The sequence below is a fragment of the Ranitomeya imitator genome, chromosome 2, assembly GCF_032444005.1.
Source record: "Ranitomeya imitator isolate aRanImi1 chromosome 2, aRanImi1.pri, whole genome shotgun sequence".
Lineage (NCBI taxonomy): Eukaryota > Metazoa > Chordata > Amphibia > Anura > Dendrobatidae > Ranitomeya > Ranitomeya imitator.
The window spans coordinates 813,283,409-813,304,613 of record NC_091283.1 but is presented as its reverse complement, the minus strand read 5'-3'; the positions used below and the strand labels follow the sequence as shown (position 1 = coordinate 813,304,613).

Sequence of the window (21,205 nt, the reverse complement as noted above, 5' to 3'; positions counted from 1 at the left end):
TTTCTACGTCGATGCTGTGCCGGTCTCTGATTGGTCGAGGCCTGGCGGCCTCGACCAATCAGAGAGCCGGGATTTCCAGGACAGACAGACAGACAGACGGAAAAACCCTTAGGCAATTATATATATAGATAGATATTAGATAGAAATTAGCTCATAGATATTAGATGAGTGCTAGATATTAGATGATTGATATTAGATGATGGGTTATAGATATTAGATGGCGAGTCGTGGATAAAAATTAGTTGACGGGTCATAGTAAGATAAAAGATGACGGGTCGTAGATAGATATTAGATGATGGGTTGTAGATAGATATTAGATGACGGGTCGTAGATATTGGGTCTTGGATATTGGGTCTTGGATATTGGGACTTGGATATTGGGTCATGGATATTGGATATTGGGTCATGGATATTAAATTTATATATATAGCACCATTGATTCTATGGTGCTGTACAAGAATCGGCTTAATTCTACAGGATGATGGGGAAGGACACAATAGGTTGGGGGATTGCCGTGGCTTCGGCGGTGTTGTGGTGCCAGCGTAATTATTGCAGCTTGTAAGCTTCCTTGAAGAGATGGGTTTTCAGGTTTCAACTCCGAATGTGGTGGATAATTGCCGGGTTTGGGCACAGTATTCCCAAGGATGTGGAATATTCGGGAGAAGTCTTACTCAATAAGGACCGAATAAGTGTGGAGGAGAGAAGGAGGTTTTGGGAGGACCGGAGAGAACATGAGGGAAGAAATCAGGAGATTAGTTTGGAGATGTGCGGAGGAGAAAGACTTTTATGGACGGCTTTGTACGTCCGTATTTGTAGTTTGATCTGTATACACTGGGAAATTGGGCGCCAATGAAGGGATTTGCAAAGTGGGGAGTGGAGGAGTAGTGAGGAGAGAGATTAGTCGTGCAGCAGAGTTAAGGATGGACTGGAAAGGTGCAAGAGTGTTAGAAGGTAGGCCATATAGAAGGATGTTGCAGTAGTCGAGGCGGGAGATGATGAGGGCATGCACAAGAATTTTAGTAGATTGAGGGATGAGGAAAGGATGGATTTTGGAAATATTTTTGAGCCAGAGGCGACAGGAAGTGTCGAGAATTTGGATGTGCGATTTGAAGGACAGGGCAGAGTCGAGGGTTACTCCAAGGCAGCGGATTTCCGGCATAAGGGAAAGTGCTTTGACTTGTCCCAGGCCAAGGGTATAGATGGAGAAGAGTAGGGTTCCTAGGACAGAGCATTGAGGGACTCCCAACAGGATAAGTAGGTAGTGTGGGAGTAGGAGACGCTAAATGTGTAGTTTGTAAGGTTTGAGGAATCCAGGATAAGGCAAAGTCTTTGACGCCAAATGAAGAGAGGATCTGTAGTAGGAGGCAGTGGTCAACTGTGTCAAAGGCAGAGGACAGATCAAGGAGGAGGAGTATAGAGTATTGTCCATTAGCTTTGGCTGTAAATAAGTCATTAGTAATTTTGGTCAGGGCAGTTTCAGTGGAAAGGTGGGGACGGAAGCCAGATTGGAGGTTGTCAAAGAGTGAGTTAGATGACAAGTTGGAGGAAAGTCTAGCATGAACATGCTGCTCAAGGAGTTTGGAAGTGAAAGGGAGCAGCAGTATGGGGCGATGGCTGGACATAGTGGTCGAGTCAGGATGACTTTTTAAGGATAGGCGTGATTATGGCTTATTTGAAGGCATTATAGATGATGGGTCATAGATCTTTATTAGAAATGTGGCCATCATGAGACATTAGATGAATATTTTAAATGGTAGATATTTTTCAAACATTGCATTGAAGTAATTAATTTACAGAGATTATAGCCACTAAATTAAAGATCTGCGCTTTTGTTGTTTTTTTTTGCAATTCCTGTGGTTTTCTCCTAGTACACATGCCCTCTCTTAGGTCATTTCGGATCATTACTCTAGTTCCAGAATGTGAAATGTCAGAATAATGCTAGTCAATGATTTACTTCAGCTTTTATTTCTTTCAGCACATACTCAGTGGGTGAGAAATTTCCATATATGTGGTCAGTATTTGTAGCATTGCCTTTATATTGTGCGACTGGGTGATGTGGACAGTCAGCCTCGTGCTGCCTCCATGCAGGTCCTGGTAATTTTCTCCTGCTCTGCACCGATCACATAGATCAGTGTGGGGCAGGAAGAGAGCGGGCAGCTCTCTGATCGGGAAAGACTATAAGGACCACAGTTTTTTTTTTTTTTAGCAAGAGTTAGTCTTGTTAAAAAATTGTGTATTAAAGTCTAAAACAAATGCAAGTTATATGTATGTGTGCAAAGTTGTGAATCAGGTGGAAAAAGCAGGACTCGCTGGCTTTCCCTAGGAGTCCTGACAGCATTTACACAGCTTATGTTCATAAAAACACTACAAAGGCTTGTTCACACGACCATAGTTTTCCTCTGAGTGCTGTCCATTTTTTTTTCAATGTTATTCAATGGGGCAGTGCAGATGACCGATTTATTTTTTTTTTCACTGACAGACTCTGCGTGTGAAAAAAAAAATGGCAGCCGGTACAAATTTTCTATGAAATTTGGGTGACACTCACCCATCCAAGTCTGTGAGCACCGAAACTGAGCCGTAGTACGGCATCTGATTTTTTTTATTTATTTTTTTTAAGATACAAAAAACAAAACAGAAAAAAACAGATGGTATGCAGAAGGCAAGTGAGAAAACAATTGTCCCAAATTTTTAGAATGAAACAGTGAACGATTTTTTTATAAGCTCGTGTGAACGAGGCCGAACCCGGAGTCAGATAATAAAACCACATTCACACATTCAGTATTTGGTCACTATTTTACATCTGTATTTTTAACCTACTCCTGGTTTTGCCTTCTAAATACTGAAGTGAGGCACAAGCCGCAATTTCAAATAAAGTTTAATAGGAAACAATCGGCAGCTTGTTGACTGCTTCCGTGTAATACATTTTTCTGTGCTAAAAAAAAAAAAAAAGGAATAGTTGAGAAAAAATAAATATTATAAATGTTAGATTTGACCAGAGGTGGAGCTTCACTTTCCACGTACCACACTTGCAAAAAAAAAAAAAAAAGCTGTACTTTAAAAGATAGAATATTTTGATGAAACTGTCCCTCGAAACATCCTCCGGGTTCTAGAGAGCCATTAGAAAATTTGCCTTTTTGAGCGCTCCCAGTGATGTATTGTGATCTTGTGTTATACCGCTCGCACTGTTACTAGTTCACCTCCTGCTCACCCTTTGTAGAATGAATCATGCTATTGTTATGATGCATCCCTTGTAACATTTACCAATGGATGCCCTCACAGGGACGACTTATGGCTTCTTCATGGGATAACATTTATAAAATCCTTAAACTGCAGCCATAAAGCCGCGAAGTAGAAGAAGCCATTTTAATTTATCACGACTTTTCTGTATTTATTTTGGTTATCACAAATCTATCTGTTCCTGCCCCAAAGTCTGAATATTTCAGCTGTTGTGAGATCTGTAGCGTCCCCGATGAGGAGCATTACCTGTGGCCGTGCCATCCATTGCTGTCAGGCGGGGGATAGAATGTGACATTAAATTAAAATCTGGATTCTCTTGATCTCATATATAAACCTAAAGTACAGTTAGTGTCTAATACAGGGGGTGTAAAGCAGGAGTCTAGCTATAGGGGCCGCAAAGGAAGGAGTTGCATTCAGTGCCAGACAAAAGTATTACTAATGTCACTTGGTAAATCGGGTGGTGCTGTCACAAATATTGTGTTGGGTCCCAGGAGCTTAAAGATAATTTATCACCTGATTACAAATTGCATACATTAATAACTAAATGTTAGACTTGATGAGGCTGTTGTACTCGCTGTGAAAATCCATGTCAAAATGGCTGTATAATCCTGTAATTAAAATTAGTCTAATTAGAGCTGGACTTTTTTTTATGCCCCTTAGCAATATAAAATTTAATAGTGGGTCTTATATACCGTATATACTCGAGTATAAGCCAAGATTTTCAGCCCATTTTTTGGGGCTGAAAGTCCCCCTCTCGGCTTATACTCGAGTCATACCCAGGGGTCGGCGGGGGAGCGGGGGCTATCTAATTATACTCACCTGCTCCTGGTGCGGTCCCTGCACGTCTTTTCCCCGGCGCTGACAGCTTCTTCCTGTACTGACCGGTCACATGGTACCGCTCATTACAGTAATGAATATGCGGCTCCACCTCCCATAGAGGTGGAGCTGCATATTCATTACTGTATTGAGCGGTAACGGTGACCGCTCAGTACAGGAGAGGCGAGTATCTGATTTTTTTTATTTTTTTTATCGCAGCAACAGCAAATGGGGCAAGTGTCTGTATGGGGCCATAACATTTGTACAGCATTATACGGGGCCATAACGTTTGTGCAGCACTGTATGGAGCCATAACGTTTGTGCAGCACTGTATGGGGCCATAACGTTTGTGCAGCACTATATGGAGCCATAACGTTTGTGCAGCACTATATGGGGCCATAACGTTTGTGCAGCACTATATGGGGCCATAACGTTTGTGCAGCACTATATGGGGCAAGTGTCTGCATGGGGCCATAACGTTTATGCAGCACTATATGGGGCAAGTGTCTCTATGGGGCCATAACGTTTGTGCAGCACTATATGGGGCAAGTGTCTGTATGGGACCATAATCAACATTTGTGCAGCATTATATTGGGCAAATGTGTCTATGGAGCATCTTATGGGGCCATTATTAACCTTTATGCAGGATTATATGGGGCATATTTTAATATGGAGCATCTTATGGGGCCCATCATAAACTTTATGGAGCATTATATGGGGCTCCTGATTCAATATGGATATTAAAAAACACTTAACCTACTGATGTCTCAATTAATTTTACTTTTATTGGTACCTATTTTTACTTTTGACGTTTACTGGTAGCTGCTGCATTTCCCACCCTAGGCTGATACTCGAGTCATTAAGATTTCCCAGGTTTCTGTGGCAAAATTAGGGGGGTCGGCTTATACTCGGGTCGGCTTATGCTCGAGTACCGTATATACGGTAAGTTGTCATATATGACACACACCATTTATGACAGATATTGGCATCTGCCTGTAACAGCAGCAATCAGAGCTGACTGTTTAAAGGGGATATCCAGTACTTTCTGAAAAACAAAAACTGTGCCTAAGTACGAACAGGCAGGTAGTTGCTACCTACAGTTAGGGCCAGAAATATTTGGACAGTGACACAAGTTTTGTTATTTTAGCTGTTTACAAAAACATGTTCAGAAATACAATTATATATATAATATGGGCTGAAAGTGCACACTCCCAGCTGCAATATGATAGTTTCCACATCCAAATCGGAGAAAGGGTTTAGGAATCATAGCTCTGTAATGCATAGCGTCCTCTTTTTCAAGGGACCAAAAGTAATTGGACAATGGACTCTAAGGGCTGCAATTAACTCTGAAGGCGTCTCCCTCGTTAACCTGTAATCAATGAAGTAGTTAAAAGGTCAGGGGTGGATTCCAGGTGTGTGGTTTTGCATTTGGAAGCTGTTGCTGTGAGCAGACAACATGCGGTCAAAGGAACTCTCAATTGAGATGAAGCAGAACATCCTGAGGCTGAAAAAAAAGAAAAAATCCATCAGAGAGATAGCAGACATGCTTGGAGTAGCAAAATCAACAGTTGGGTACATTCTGAGAAAAAAGGAATTGACTGGTGAGCTTGGGAACTCAAAAAGGCCTGGGCGTCCACGGATGACAACAGTGGTGGATGATCGCCGCATACTTAATTTGGTGAAGAAGAACCCGTTCACAACATCAACTGAAGTCCAGAACACTCTCAGTGAAGTAGGTGTATCTGTCTCTAAGTCAACAGTAAAGAGAAGACTCCATGACAGTAAATACAAAGGGTTCACATCTAGATGCAAACCATTCATCAATACCAAAAATAGACAGGCCAGAGTTAAATTTGCAGAAAAACACCTCAAGAAGCCAGCTCAGTTCTGGAAAAGTATTCTATGGACAGATGAGACAAAGATCAACCTGTACCAGAATGATGGGAAGAAAAAAGTTTGGAGAAGAAAGGGAACGGCACATGATCCAAGGCACACCACATCCTCTGTAAAACATGGTGGAGGCAACATGATGGCATGGGCATGCATGGCTTTCAATGGCACTGGGTCACTTGTGTTTATTGATGACATAAGAGCAGACAAGAGTAGCCGGATGAATTCTGAAGTGTACCGGGATATACTTTCAGCCAAATGCTGCAAAGTTGATTGGACGGCGCTTCATAATACAGATGGACAATGACCCCAAGCATACATCCAAAGCTACCCAGGAGTTCATGAGTGCCAAAAAGTGGAACATTCTGCAATGGCCAAGTCAATCTCCAGATCTAACCCAATTGAGCATGCATTTCACTTGCTCAAATCCAGACTTAAGACGGAAAGACCCACAAACAAGCAAGACCTGAAGGCTGCGGCTGTAAAGGCCTGGCAAAGCATTAAGAAGGAGGAAACCCAGCGTTTGGTGATATCCATGGGTTCCAGACTTAAGGCAGTGATTGCCTCCAAAGGATTTGCAACAAAATATTGAAAATAAAAATATTTTGTTTGGGTTATGTTTATTTGTCCAATTACTTTTGACCTCCTAAAATGTGGAGTGTTTGTAAAGAAATGTGTACAATTCCTACATTTTCTATCAGATATTTTTGTTCAACCCTTCAAATTAAACGTTACAATCTGCACTTGAATTCTGTTGTAGAGGTTTCATTTCAAATCCAATGTGGTGGCATGCAGAGCCCAACTCGCGAAAATTGTGTCACTGTCCAAATATTTCTGGCCCTAACTGTACCTGTCTGTTGTGCATGGCGTCATTCTACCTCTGCATAGAGTGGTCACAGACCGTTCCTGCCAGCGATTCTACTGCCTCTGCTGACGTGACGTCAACAGAGCAGCGGCTTCTTTTCTGCCCTACAGCGTCGACAGGGTGGGACTTCCGATTTCACTCTGACAGCCAGCTCCCCCCAATTAGGCAGCGGGAGTCTGGCTGTCAATCAGAATGACGCTGGAAGTCTCGTCCTGTCAACAGAGCAGAGTGGAAAAGAATCTGTCGAGGTGACGTCAGCAGATGCAGCTGAATCGCCGGCAGGAGCGATCTGTGACTGCTCTGTGCTGTGGAAGAACGACGCCGTGCACAACAGGCAGGTTAGTAGCATCTATCTGCCTGTTGGGGCTTAGGCACATTTTTTGGATATCAGAACGTCTCCCCCTTTAACCATTTAAATGCTGCTGTCAGTCGCTGATATTTCTTAAAAATATAATTTAATCAATAGATCATTTTTTGATTAAACAGTCCCTTTAAGAGTTGAGATCCTTAACGAGGAGGTAAATGTACAAGAATTTCACGTTTTTGAGGGGTATTTGGCCCTCATCCTTCATTGAAGAACATTTTTCACTATGCACAGCCAGCAATCCATAGCTGGAACACTCAGGGCTGCCTTTCTGTATCTTCAGGGCAAAGCATGATCTTCCGAACCGAGGTGAAACTTATCATTTTTATGAAATCCCTAAATGTGTTTAAGTAATGTAATTGAGCTTTAATTAACTGATTTCTTTTTGTTTCTGGCCCGGATTTTTTTTCTTTTTTTTACTCCATCATTTCTGACTTGTGATATCCATTTAGTTAACAAGCCGTAAGTAGCAGATCTTTGGCAAGAAGTGTCAATTTAAAAAAAATGACTTTGGGGAAAAATTAGCTGCACATACCTTCCTTGAAAAATCAATTTATTTAAAAAGCAATCCGTCACGCCTTTCTGCCACTTTACCAACATTCATTATTTTTATGTTAGCTGTAAATGACCTTGAGCAATGCCAAAAATCGAAATGAATTACTGAAATTGGCAAAGGCCAAAATGTCTTTGCTTAAAGTTAATGTGTTATGAATTGTGGTGAGAACCTAACAGGAATGGTTAGAACTTTTGGAGATAAATGGATTGATGGTCTTGTGACCGGTATTGACACCTGCTTGAAATGTATAAGACATTGATTCTAGTTAAATTTAAGATAATATTCGGTCGTCTTGTAATATCACCTTTCAAAATATCCTTATTTTTGTTTGTCCAGCCCTGTTCTTTGTCATAACAAGGCTCCTGCTACTCATCCATACAAAGGGTGCTCAGCTCAGCCGGCATCTCCTGTGTTCTCTACTAGAGGACCTCTACCACACACATTTTAACAGCAGCTCATCTCCAAGTGAACAAGAAAGATTGGCCATTGGAAATCTAAAGTTATGATGGCAGGAGAGAATCGGGAGGCCCCCGTAAAAATCAGACCTCAATCTGATATCGGCAGATTTGGCCCACTTTAGTCAAATTTGTAGGGAGGCCTTTAGGCCCATTTTCTACTGCATTTGCTTGAAATTACCAGAAAAAAACGTCTTGGGTTGTTAAAAATTCAGTTTGACCTTTTTTTTTTCTTGGTAATGCTTGTTTCACCAAAACTAATGTGGTCCTAATAAATCTTTCATATGGGCTGTCGTCCAACTTGAATCCTAAAACAAGAAGTCTCTAGTTACTTAATTTTACCGGAGGAAGGTAACATGGAAATTTCTGGACGTGATTTTTATCTATCTTGATTGAATAAAGATCTTAATATTTATATATTTTATCCATGGGGTTGTCTCTGAAGCAGATACATTGATTTATTAATTAACAGACAGTTGCAGATATTCCTACGACACTTCTCCCTAAAAGCTTATCATGTTCACAACCGTAGCCTTTGTTTTATTCCTATATTGATTTTTTTTTTATTGAGCCTTTTATTCATTAAAAGCTGTTTAAACTGCTGTTATGTGACTGACATGGTTTCATTTTTTAGTATTACAGATCATCGATTTGAGAAAGTTCCTTACTTTGTCTTTGGAGATTTTAATTTTCGACTGGATTTAAAATCAGTGGTAGAGGTAAGCCATGTACAGTTTGCTCCATTCTTTATACAGTGGAAATGATGAACCAAAATCTAATGATTAACTGTTTTTGTTTTTTATGATCCAGCTTCTATCATTAACTCCCTTTTTATGCCTTTAAGGATTATCAGGTGAAAGTCCAGAGCGACTCCCTTTTTTACGGCATTACAACCCGCACACCTGACGGACATGCATGCGTGATCGGCAAGAATGCTGGTTGTAATGCGATTGGCTCTGCTCTTCTCCAGATAATCCCCCTTACGTAGAATTTTTAAGCCAGGGATAAATTATTGGTGCTGTGAGTACCGTAATTTTTGAATGTATAGATGACGTTCTTATCATGGCAATCCTCACAACCTCGAAGTAGAATTGTTGCCAATCGTTGTCTCTCATGGCCGATCTGTGGTGGTCCATGTTGGGCATCAAATAAATTTTACATCTTTGAAGATGCTAGCAATTTATTTATTTTTTTTTTTAAACCATGGGCTAGCTGAAGTGTCACAGGCTACCTACAGACTACTGATTTTTTTATGTTATGCATTTTTGCTTTCTTTTAGCCTTAAGCCTTTAGCTAATCTCTCTACTGTTACAACTCTGTTACTGTTCTCTTGTTCTGGTGGTTTTTCACATTCACCTTTTCTGGTCTGGTTAGACCCCGAGGCACACACAAAAAAAAAAAATGTTTAGGAGTTGCTCGTTCAACTGAGTCTGTGATGAACCTTTTGCATTGTATCTTTTACAAATTTAATTATTTTCTCCCATATTAAGTTTTCCTGTTTAAGCCGCAAAATAAAATGTTGAGTGATTGATTCGGATTAAATGAGGGAAAGAGAAAAGTCAAATGCTCATTTTGAAAATACAAAATATGAATAATATGGCTGTTCTAGTTTTTCTGCTGCCAAAAACAGCAGGTGAGAAACCACAGGAAAATGCCAAGTGCGAATATAATAGCGGCTCAGCCGAACGCTGTGGCTCAAGATACAGTGATATCACTTTTTGATCCAAGCACCTGGATCAGTAAACAGCTTCTTTATGCCAAATTTTGTTTGTTGTTTACGTTTTATCAGATTGGTTATGTTATCGGTAAGTTTTTCTGCTATTTTCTTTACTATAAATTTTAGCAGATGAAGAAATCCTGTCCTTTTTATTAACTTTTCCAAGCAGTAACTTTTGTGACGATGGCAAAAATGGCCAACGAATAACCTATCCAACCAGAAAGAGGACATCACTTACAATATACTTGTTCGCTAGTCAAACCAAAAACATCAGTTTATAGAATTAATGCCGGTTTTACATATCCAAAAACTAACATGGTCAGCGTATGATCTGTAATGCCTTGACTGGATGTAGATCTTGTTCTGAACTCTAAAACCTCATATATGCTGCTTAGACCATGAATGTTGGTAGTGTGAAACCGGCCTAAAATTGTTCAAAGTGTTGGGTAGACTTTCACTCATGGCAAATCTGATATCCTGTGTTGGTAGACACTACTGTATGCTATGTGGTGGTTCCTGAGCAGCAAATATTATGCAAGAGACCTAATATTTAGATTGGGACACATGCACAATATGTGTTAAATCAGAGCGGAGGGAATGTGTGTACCACCAAATTAAGGGTGCTGTCAGATGGTCATATATATCAGACCAAGATCGGAATGCACCGCACGGACTGGCTGGTGGCTCTCCCAACCCGAGTGTGACAGCCGCATAGATAAATACATGAAGCTGTCACATTCAGGTCGGGAGAACTGCCAGCCAGTCCGAGCACTGCGTTCCAATCTCTTTCCGATTTATACAGCCCCTAAAAGTGACTTGATTATTTAGAAAGCGCACTAACCTCTCTAATGTAGGGAACATTTTTTCCAGACTTTTTTTTTTTTTTTTTTGTAAAATGGTAAAAATGTAAAAAAAAATTGTAACTCGGCTGCTCAAAATAATGGGCAAATAAACCTGACTTCATTACTCTGTTACCCTGCACACCTAATCAAATAGCTGGGTCTTTTCCACCTTGGTGTCTACCCTTCAGTCGAGCAGATAGTGTACTTGTGGCTGAGCATGATTATTCTCCTAATCACCGCTGCAACAGCTGTGTTTGCTCTTCTAGGTCCATACTTTTGTACCTTGTTTATGGCCATTTTGGACAATGCTAGCGTGTAAGTAATTAGCTTACTGTAAATCATCCTTCATTGCAGTCCAAGTGGTCATTTAGTCATTGAAAAGAAGAATTGCCTCTTTGCTTTGCAGATATCTCAGCCGTGCCTTTTGCATTGTATCATTGTCAAAAAGAATTGTGAATGTTCTGGTATTAAAGACAAAGTGTGGAGACTTCACTTGAGGCGTTTCAATACTTTGGATAGAACAAAAAAAAACAAGACACCAGAACATAGGCCAAGGTTCTTACCTGTCTAGGCCTCTAAACAAATGCACATCAGGGTGCAGCGGACCCAATAAAAGATGGCGACTACACAGGTGCGGTAATACAAAATGAGACAGCCAGCCTACAATCAGGGATTGGCCACTTGGCACACCAGTGCAAAATAATCTGCAGAAGTGTTCACACAGAAAAATGCAGAGCATCTGTCTCAAAGCCTATTAATGACACCCTATGGTGGGCTGACCAGTGCTAACTGTAATGCGTCCCATGTGAACAGAGGTCACAACTTACAGAGCTATCTGGGCCCAGCTGCACCCCGAATAATAAAGTGCACAAAAACATATAGCAATATATGTAAGGTATTAGTTAATATTATGGCCACAATACGTAAGCTGGCAACCCACGTCAAGGGTCCTCACACTTGCCAGTCCTACTCTAACAACAAAAACCACCAAAAGAGGAAAAATCCTCCACTATTATAGAAAAAAAACACCAGAACACAGGCAAAATGTGCTTACCTGTCCAGGCCTCTAAACAAATACACTATCAGGGTGCAGCGGACCCAAGTTGCCATCTTTACTTGGGTCCGCTGCACCCTGATAGTGCATTTGTTTAGACGCCTGGACAGGTAAGCATATTTTGCCTGTGTTCTGGTGTGTTTTTTTTTCTATAATAGTGAAGGATTCTTCCTCTTTTGGTGGTTTTTGGATAGAACAAGTAACAAGCATTCTTTTGCAGAAGAATAAAACCAACATATTCTGATGAGTTTATGGTGGCACTATATTACAGTATTCAAACATTGATCTGTATCAAAGATCTATAATCATTGAAAAAATGTAATGAGAGAATGAAATTTAAAAATGTAAACTTCGAAATCCCAAATGTTGGATGCTGGGTGTCCAACTACTGGATGCCCCACCAATTCCAAAAACTGGGCTGTTGGATATGTGACTGTAAGCTTTGTGACTGTTTCAAGTGGCGATACAGCTCTCGACTATAGCCTGTAAGTCGGGGCTCCTTCAAAAAGTTAAGCTTTGTGTTTCGAAAAGAAAGCCACAGGTACAGATGAACGTTGGTGTTCTAGAACTATTGATATCTGAAGCTATGTGCACTTGTACAAAGGCTGTCTAGCAAGAAAGCAAGGCACATTCATTTCCACACAGGGATGTAAAATTTGTGCTTCAAAATTTTCCACAAATTCACAGATATTTACTTGTTTTTGGCGGAGATTTGGTGGTGGATTCATGGCATATTTTAGCCCTTCTACGTAGAAAGTTACGCTAAGAAAATCCGTGAATGAAATTTGTAGAATCTAATAAATTTGCTTGCTACCAATTTATCCTGTTCTTTTTATTAGTTACGTTCGGTGGGTTTAGTTTTAAGTCTTCGATTGTTATTTAGTAGCAAGTAATGGCTCATCCAGCAAAAACAAAGATTTTCACAATTGTGCTTGGTTTACCTATTAAGGACCAAATTCTGATTCCTGTGAATACAGACTGTAGTGTTTGGCAGGTCTCTTTTGTTGTGAGGAATTAGAGGAGGAGGAGGCTATGTAAGTGAAATATAGCAACACTCACTGCCGGGGGGGCCATGTCAATGACTGACTGTCAATCACTGCGTTGGAACAACTTGTATACCACTGAGTCTTCTGAAGACCACACAGGCTCATGCAATGCAAGAAATCAACCGATGGCCAAATGATTTCCCAAATAAATTTCTATCTAGGGTCTGAGCACAGGCTGCAATGCCAGGACCGGCTGTGGATCTCCTGACTTGAATTTAAAGCTTTCATATATGGTGCTTGGACTGTGAATGGGTGTTTGTACATTCTTAAAAAAATATATATTATCCCTTTAAAGGGAATTTGTCACTAGGTTTTTGCTGCCTAATCTGCAAGCAGCATGGTGTAAAGACAGAGACCCTGATTTCAGCGACATATCACTTACTGGGCTGCTTGTTGTAGTTTTTATAAAATCACTGTTCTATCAACAGGAGATTATCACTAGAAGACTAGTAAACTTGAAGCCATGTAGTCCAACCCAGCCCCCACTTCTGATTGGCGGCTTTCTACCTATGCACAGTGTACACAGAAAGTAGCCAATCAGTGGTGTGGGCGGGGTTATACACAGCTCACCAATCAGAGAACTGGTAGATCTGACCCCAATTTGCAAATGTGTAAGAATCCTAAATATTTGTTTCTAAAGCTGCATTTGCACTGTGCGGTGTTAAACGACTGCCGATAGGCAACATGTTTGCCAGTCGGCGTTTAATAGCTTGTTTACTTCGCTTACTAAAAGATCTGTAATAGCTTGTTCAGTGCTCTTTAGCTGCCATTGATCTTTCCAGCGCTGTTTCGGCGTACACAAAACAATGTGTTGCCAAAAACGATAATGTTTTGTGCAAACCAAAAGATCATTGCATTTTGCGTCATTCGTCAGATAATAGGCGGCTTATCTGCACTGCACGATTATCGTGAAACGAGTATTCATAGGATCACTCATTTGCGTTGATTTTGCAGTGTAAATCGTCCTTTATTCTGGCTGTAGCGCTTCCTTCCCAGGTCTTTGTGAGTTCCAATATCCATGATGTTTTCGTTCTCCCTCTAGAATTATTTAGGCTTGGGTCTCATTCACACGTCTGATTTTTCCACAACAAACAGACCGATTATTATTATCAGTGTGTGGTCAGTGTCTTCCATTTTTCTCGTACTTGAAGAAATAAAATAAAGGTTTCTCTACATTTTCCATTCTGACAGTCAGTGAAAATCAGACCCTATTCGGATTTCTGATGCCGTCCATTTTTTTCATGGACCCATTGACTTTCATTGCCGATTTTGATCGGTTACTTGTCGGATGGACCATATTTCTTTCATGGTCCAAGAAAAATCACAAAAATGTTATTGCCCCCATAGACTGTCACAGGTACAAGTTCGATCCATGAAAAACACTTATAGAAGTCGGCCATGAAAATCAGACATCTGAATGAGCCCTTAGTATAATAAATATCCTTACAAGACATCCACAACTCTGTATCTGTCGTCACTGAATTTTTTTTTCTTTCTTACATGTAAAAAAAATTCTTCCTATGCAGACCTTTTTATTTCCTGTGAAATGGCAGGTCCTATTTTGAGTGCAGTCTGTCAGGCACCATTGCTGCCAGTCATGTATGCGGCGTGTCATGTTTCCTGTCAGTGTGAGGTGGAGAAGTAGCACTAGAAGGATGTATCGGCTGATGTCTCGGAAGGAGCTCCCACCTTTATTTCAAAGGAAAGGGTCGTTTTTGGCCTGTCAATAAAAATATAGACTTCTCCAACATGAAAGGAGATATCAAACTTCAAGTATGACATTTTTTAAAATGCGTTTCCATGCTGCTGAATTTTGCTCCCCAAGAAGCGATGTTAGATATGACTGACAACCGTATGTGGATCAGCGACTGTACAATATTGTGCTTCATTTTAGTAATGGCAGTGTCTCCTAAGTAGTGGCGGGTTGAGCACCTCACTCTTAAGAAAACTTAAAGATGCAGACTGGAGTAGCGAGCACTTGCGCTCAACACTAAGAATGGTTTCTTCTGCTAGTAATTTTTAACGAGGCAAAAAAAATTGTAAAAAAATTCTGCCGGTGCGTCACCTGACATTGTCACGTGACCTCTGATTAGCTGCAGCCCCTTTGTATTCAGTCGGTTGACTGCTGCTGTGATAAAATGGTAAAGACCGCAACCGATCAGCAGCCAAGAATGACATTGCAGGCGAACATCGATTGTTCTTGTTCTATAGGGGGCACTGGAGTTAATAAGTAGTGAGCAGCCCCTTTAACAGTCCGGTTAATTGATTCACCTGCTGATGTCTCTGTAGGACACGCACCTCTTCAAATTCCATTTACACCAGATTTAATCAGCGGTTAGTCATTTCTTGTGTGCAGCAAATGGCGCTCAGTCTGTTCTTCTCTTCTCCTGTAGGCCGTTGTGGCAATAATGGGATTATTAGCACTATACACGATTCTGGACGTTCCCCTGTCACTTCCATTTGTTGTCCCATTTACATCACAATGAATAACTCTCCTGATTACTGTCCTGGGCCCTGAAGCTCAGTGCTCCTTCTGTAATTAATTTCTCCTCCTTGTTAACCTGACATGTAAATATGAGATACATTACTGAAAAGTGAAGGCTGTCTTGTTTACTTTTTTATTTTATTTTTTTTACTTTTCCATAAATGTAACAATGGCTTTTTTTTTGTTTGCTTTTAGTTAAAAGAAAAGCAAATTCCAAATCTACGGCATTTTTTTTCTCTATTCCTTTCATTCGTAAAACTATACTCAAATGTTAAAGCTCTGTACGAGGTATGGAGCCGTAGTATGGCCTTAATAGAGGACAAGTGCTATTTGGTCTCCATGAAGGCTTATAGTTTTTTTTGTTTGTTTGTTTTTTTGCACTTGGATATATGTAAAAAAAAAAATCATGCTGTTTTCCAGTTAATGTCGTAAGCATTAATTTCAGAGGAATATTATTTTGGAACGGACCATGCTACATTGTAATATGATTTACCCTGGACTCCATGTGACACAAAGTTCAAGTGCATAGGCCTGTATATGGCATACACTGTTTTCTGTGGGGGTGTTTTTGTTTTGTTTTTTATCCTTCCATGATTTTTTTCCAGTCATTCATTATTTGCATCCTAAATTAAAGAGGTTGTTCACTACTTTTACACTGATGGCCATGTCTGATCGGACTGGGTCCGACACCCGGCTACCCCTCCACACCCCGATTAGCGGTCATTGGTGTCTGCGGCCACCGGCATGAAGTGATCCCTTGCCGAGCTGGCCGTCTACGTGTAATGGCTGCTGCAGTGTAGTGCACATCGTCAGGGGTGTCAGGTGTTGGACCCCAGCTGATCACCATTATTGGTCTATCCTAAGAATAGGTCATCAATGCGAAAGTAGTGGACAACCATTTGCCTGTGTTCAGCCGTCTTTGGTCCCCAAGCATGCCTACAAGGACTTTCTATGCTTGTGAGCTATATAAGGCACCGAAACGTGTACATGATAGCATGTATGCTCCCTAGATAGTAAGTATTCTTCACTCTCCTTTTCCTACTAATGAGCAGAGCCCGGTTTTTACAAATCTGGCCAAGATAAATATTTTATTACACTGCCAAAATGTCTAATCCTACAGCCAGAGAGTACCACACAGTATCCGGACCCAGTGCCATTTGGCATCCAAGTAGAGTGGCACACAATACCTGACCTTGGTAACCCTCACAGACTTTTGGCAGACACACGTAGGATTCCGAGCAGATACAGTCAGGTTCCTGGACAAAATTCCATCTCCTTCATCCAGCCATCTGCACAACAATATCCACTAATGTAAAGTGCATCCATTGACTGCCATTGTGTAGTACTGACTTATTGATCGAGACAGTTTTATCCAGGGGACCTGGTTAAGATGCCCCAACGTGTCTTCACCACTGTACCACCAATAGGATTGTGGGGGTGCAACACTTGGGAGAATCTGTAGATTTTTAAAGCAAAGTTGACCTTTCCAGTAATCATCCTTTGGAACGGATCCAGTGGCAATCTGTTGAGATAAAAATTGTGCAGACAACTTTTGTCCTGGGAAAAAAAAATGATTTCAACTGGATGATAACATAGAAGTATATGGAAAACAAATCCATTAAATAACCATTTTCCATTTGAAACTGATCCAGCAAGCAAAAAACGATCCTATTAAAATGAGAGAAAAACAGATGGCTATTTATCGGATCCGTTTTCCATAAACTTCAGTGTGTTAAAAGAACGGATTAAATCGTGTTTTTTCTGGCAGACAAAAAACTGGACATGTTAACGTAGCCTTAAATGAACACCGACCAGTGAAAAAATGTCAGTTTTCAGAGGTGGCAGTACTTCTTACCATGAGCCTTTTTTAATTTTTGGACCTAGTCGCGTCAGGAGCAGCCGATCGTTTCAATAATGCGTTTTGTCCATTGTGAGTAAAGCGCAATACAAATGTTTGGAAGGAAATAAATACTTATGCAAATGTGTGAAACTCTTGTACTGACTGTTGAATCAGTCCACATACACCTGGGACAGTAATTTTGCTGTTTTAGGGCATGAATTATGGGTGTATTTATACCCTCTTCCTTTTATCATTTCCCTTTCCTGTCTATCTAATTATATAAAGCTAGCTTCACATAAATATCATGCTCTCCGTCGAGCATACATCTGGATTTCTGTCGGCATCCCCAAAGAGTTGGATTCTGATGGAAACCCCCGACATAGCCCCAACAAATCATACTGCATGTCTCCCGGCTGTTTGACAGCTGCAACACATGCAGGGATTCCCTGTTTGTTAGGCAATCTTTGCATATGTTGCGTCTGTCGAACAGTTACGAGACATGCAGCTGCGGGGACTCGAACATATTTTTTGTGCGCGCCGATGACACTCCGCACCCGAGCATGCTCATATAACACCTTACCCCAGCACGATCGCTCATCATTAGAATAAACCACTAAAATAAATTGCATAAAATGTTATTTTAATAACTGAACAATTGGTAATAGCTGCAAATAGAAGAAAAAGTTCACGACTTCAGTTTCTGTCCGATATACAGTAGTCTGCCTGACTCGGTCCCTTGAAGGGTTAAGTACGACAGCTTTATGTGTGTTTCATTTTTCAACTATCCACAGCTGTATACCAGCTCCAAAATGAGTCTTGATCTGTTAACATCATCCGATTACAACATTTATGTCCTCAGGCTAACTTATAAGCCTTTTGCTATGATTTACCACTTCTGTTTGCGTCCCATTGTACTCGTGTTTGCCTAATATATTCATGGGCCAAGGATTTTAATCACAACCTTGCGCCAGGTTTAGTGCTGATTACCCTTCTTTTCAACAGCACTTGTGACATATCTGATTGCAGTCTCGCGCCGCCACGCTTTGCTGGCAAGATTCATTGGAGGTTAATTAAATCCATCTTCAAAACAACGAGGGGCCAATGAGCCATATCCTTGTTGCAATAGTAAATTAAATGATGCAATTGTTTCTACCTCCATCATCCGGGGAGGGAGGGAGGGTTCGAGTAAATGAATTGTTATAAGGCTCACACGTTCCTAGACCCCCCCAAGGGGAAGTAGCAGCATGTGGCCGTAAAAATCCACCGTTTAATTTGTGGCTCCAGCTAAAGATTACTGTTATCGGCAGGCGGAGATCCCCCGGGGGACGGCTCCATGTTAAAGATGACACATCTTAAAAATTAAGAATGTTTTTATTCCCTGTAGGAATTTACAACATTTCTTCCTATTCACATGCAAATGAATAAAAAAAAAAAAAAAAAAAAAAAACAAGTCCGGGATCAGGCTCCACGCTGCCTCCGCTGTAATTAAAACATACACAAATTAAATACAATTATCTTGTGTGCTGTTTTTTTTTTTTTTATTCCAACAGTTCCGAGCGTCATTAATCTAATTAATATCACAGTCAATCAACTCTGCAATGCTGTTGTGATTGTTGGAAGTGTATGTTTTATTTCTTGCGCGGCAGCAACTGGCAGCTGCAAGCCTCAGCTGGCACGGCATGACAAAGGGATGACAGCAGTACCAGCAGCCCCTGTCCCTCGCTCAATGGGTACTGTAGTCTGCGTCCACCACACCTGCCATTCATCACCTACATGACAGTCATTGTGATAGATGACGATTAAGAAGCTTTTCTGCCCTGTCTTTCCCTTCTGATGGCTTCATCTTTTTTTTTTTTTCTACATTATTTTAAGTATATATTTCCCGACAGTCTGTAACCTTTCATTATTTTATACTTTTACACCATATTAATATGAAGGGGTGTAAGGAACAGTTCACTAAAGTTTTTTTTTTCTTCTCCTTTTTAATATGTTATTTGCTAAGGTTACATTCACGCGAATGGTTCCATCTTACAGAAAAGGAACGATTTCTATTGACTGGTCCCATCCATCTCCTTTTTTCGTTTTTTTCTTTTTTTAGACTATCTACTTTTTTTTTTTATCCATTGACTCATAGCAATGGATCATTTAAAAATGAATGGAACTCTGAAATACAATTATGTCTTGCGTTTAACGTCCGTTTTGCACAGATCCCCCCACCCCTCCCCTCCCAGGACTCTTAGAGATTGAGTCTCATCCCCAAAACGGATAAGAAAAGGACATGCTCCCTGTCTCAAAGACAGGATTGCTGGAACCGTTTTCAAAACAAATTTGTGGATGGATCCATTTTCAAAACAGGTTTGTGTAGGGATCAGTGAAAGTTCAAGAAAACATAAAAAACAGACCACAAGTTACATGAATTGTGCAAAGGCAGGCGAAGATGAAGGCTACTGTAGCTGAATTGCCTAAGTCTCTAAAGTGTTACTGTCACTTAGGAATCTTCAGAAACCATCCATTGATTTTTTTGTATTATTTTTTTTTAGTTAAAACACAACTAACTAGTCAGGCATTTGCCCAGGCTGCTCAGTATGCATTTGATGATATACAATATCAATAAGTGTACCCAGGCTTTTGGACTGGCCGACAGGCGAACAGGAGAATCCTCTGGTAGGCCCCTATGAAGGACTGCTAATGAGTAGTGCTATTACACTTGATTCACAATTTTAATCAAAAAACACACGAGAAAATGTTCCAACCATAGTTATAATAATCAGGAAAAAAATAATTTATTGAAAAAACTGGTGCAAACAGGGAACAAGAGGGGGTTACACCCACTAACACATGCAAAAGAGACACTCGGGGGACATAATCTGAAATGTCGGAAAAGGCTAAACAGGTCATATTCAATGCTACAATATGTGATCACAGATATTGCACATCACACATAAGGCCAAATAAATCAACATCTAACTCCCAACATGAAAATCAATGTTACACAGAAAAGCTGGTGTTACACATTGCAAATCGCTACAGCGCACAAGCAACAAGATGGCGATAGGCGTCCACGCCCCTAAGACCTTTGTCATCACTCTGCCCACGCTCCTTCATTGGCTGAAAAAATGGCACCAAGCGCGTCATACTAAACGCGACTTTGTCGCGAAAGTCGCGTACCGCATGGCCGACCCCACACAGGGATCGGGTCGGGTTTCATGAAACCCGACTTTGCCAAAAGTCGGCGACTTTTGAAAATGAACGATCCGTTTTGCTCAACCCTAATCATTACCCGTAGTTAGTCAGGAGTAAGTCCATGAGCGTCCTCCCCGTCCTTATTTTTTTCCAGATTATTATAACTATGGTTGGAACATTTTCTCGTGTGTTTTTTTCTTTTGATTATTATGGCTAGTGCGATGTTTCCAGTATAATGTCCATCGATATCTGATCACAGTATTACGATATTAGATCTTTTGATATAAATGACTGTGATGTATGGTGTTCTCATGAGGTGGTTTCATTTGATTCACAATTTGCAGGTATAATCGAATCATTCATTCAGAATCCGTTACTGGCGGGCCTTTGCCAACCCAGTCCAACACCGAGTCTGCCTTACGTGGCATGAGGGTCCAAGTGACCATATGGGTCCACATTGTATTCCAGCTTACCCTACAGTTTTTTTTAAACAGCGTGTGGTAAGAATACTACATTTTGCAGCTGTAATACACTGTGGATTCCCCCCCAATAAATCCATATAGACAATTTTGTAGTTAATTGCACGAGTCAACTGAGCCAATTTTAGATGCTGTTTTTATTTGTGTCACTAAGGGTCCATTTACACGACCTGACCGGCAGCACAATTTGACCACTGATCGGTAGACCTTTACCAATCGGCGGGCATTTAAATTTCCGTTTTACTCAGGCAGACCGTAGTAAAGGCTGTGCTCTGCACAATCTGTAATAGATTGGTACACATGGACCGCCATGGTTCTCACCAGCTCACACAGGAAGATGCACCGCTGAGAACGACTGATGATGAAGAGTTTTGGTT

At 40.7% G+C, this 21,205-nt stretch overlaps 1 protein-coding gene across 2 annotated transcripts in view; it reads left to right on the top strand.

The window, feature by feature from the left end:
* Positions 1-21,205, top strand: part of INPP5A (inositol polyphosphate-5-phosphatase A) — a 490,348-nt gene that overhangs the window by 338,426 nt on the left and 130,717 nt on the right. For both annotated transcript variants that reach the window (XM_069753887.1, XM_069753888.1), the window contains exon 9: positions 8,817-8,901. In XM_069753887.1, the coding sequence (XP_069609988.1) occupies positions 8,817-8,901 (85 nt within the window). The remainder of the gene's footprint in view (positions 1-8,816; positions 8,902-21,205) is intronic.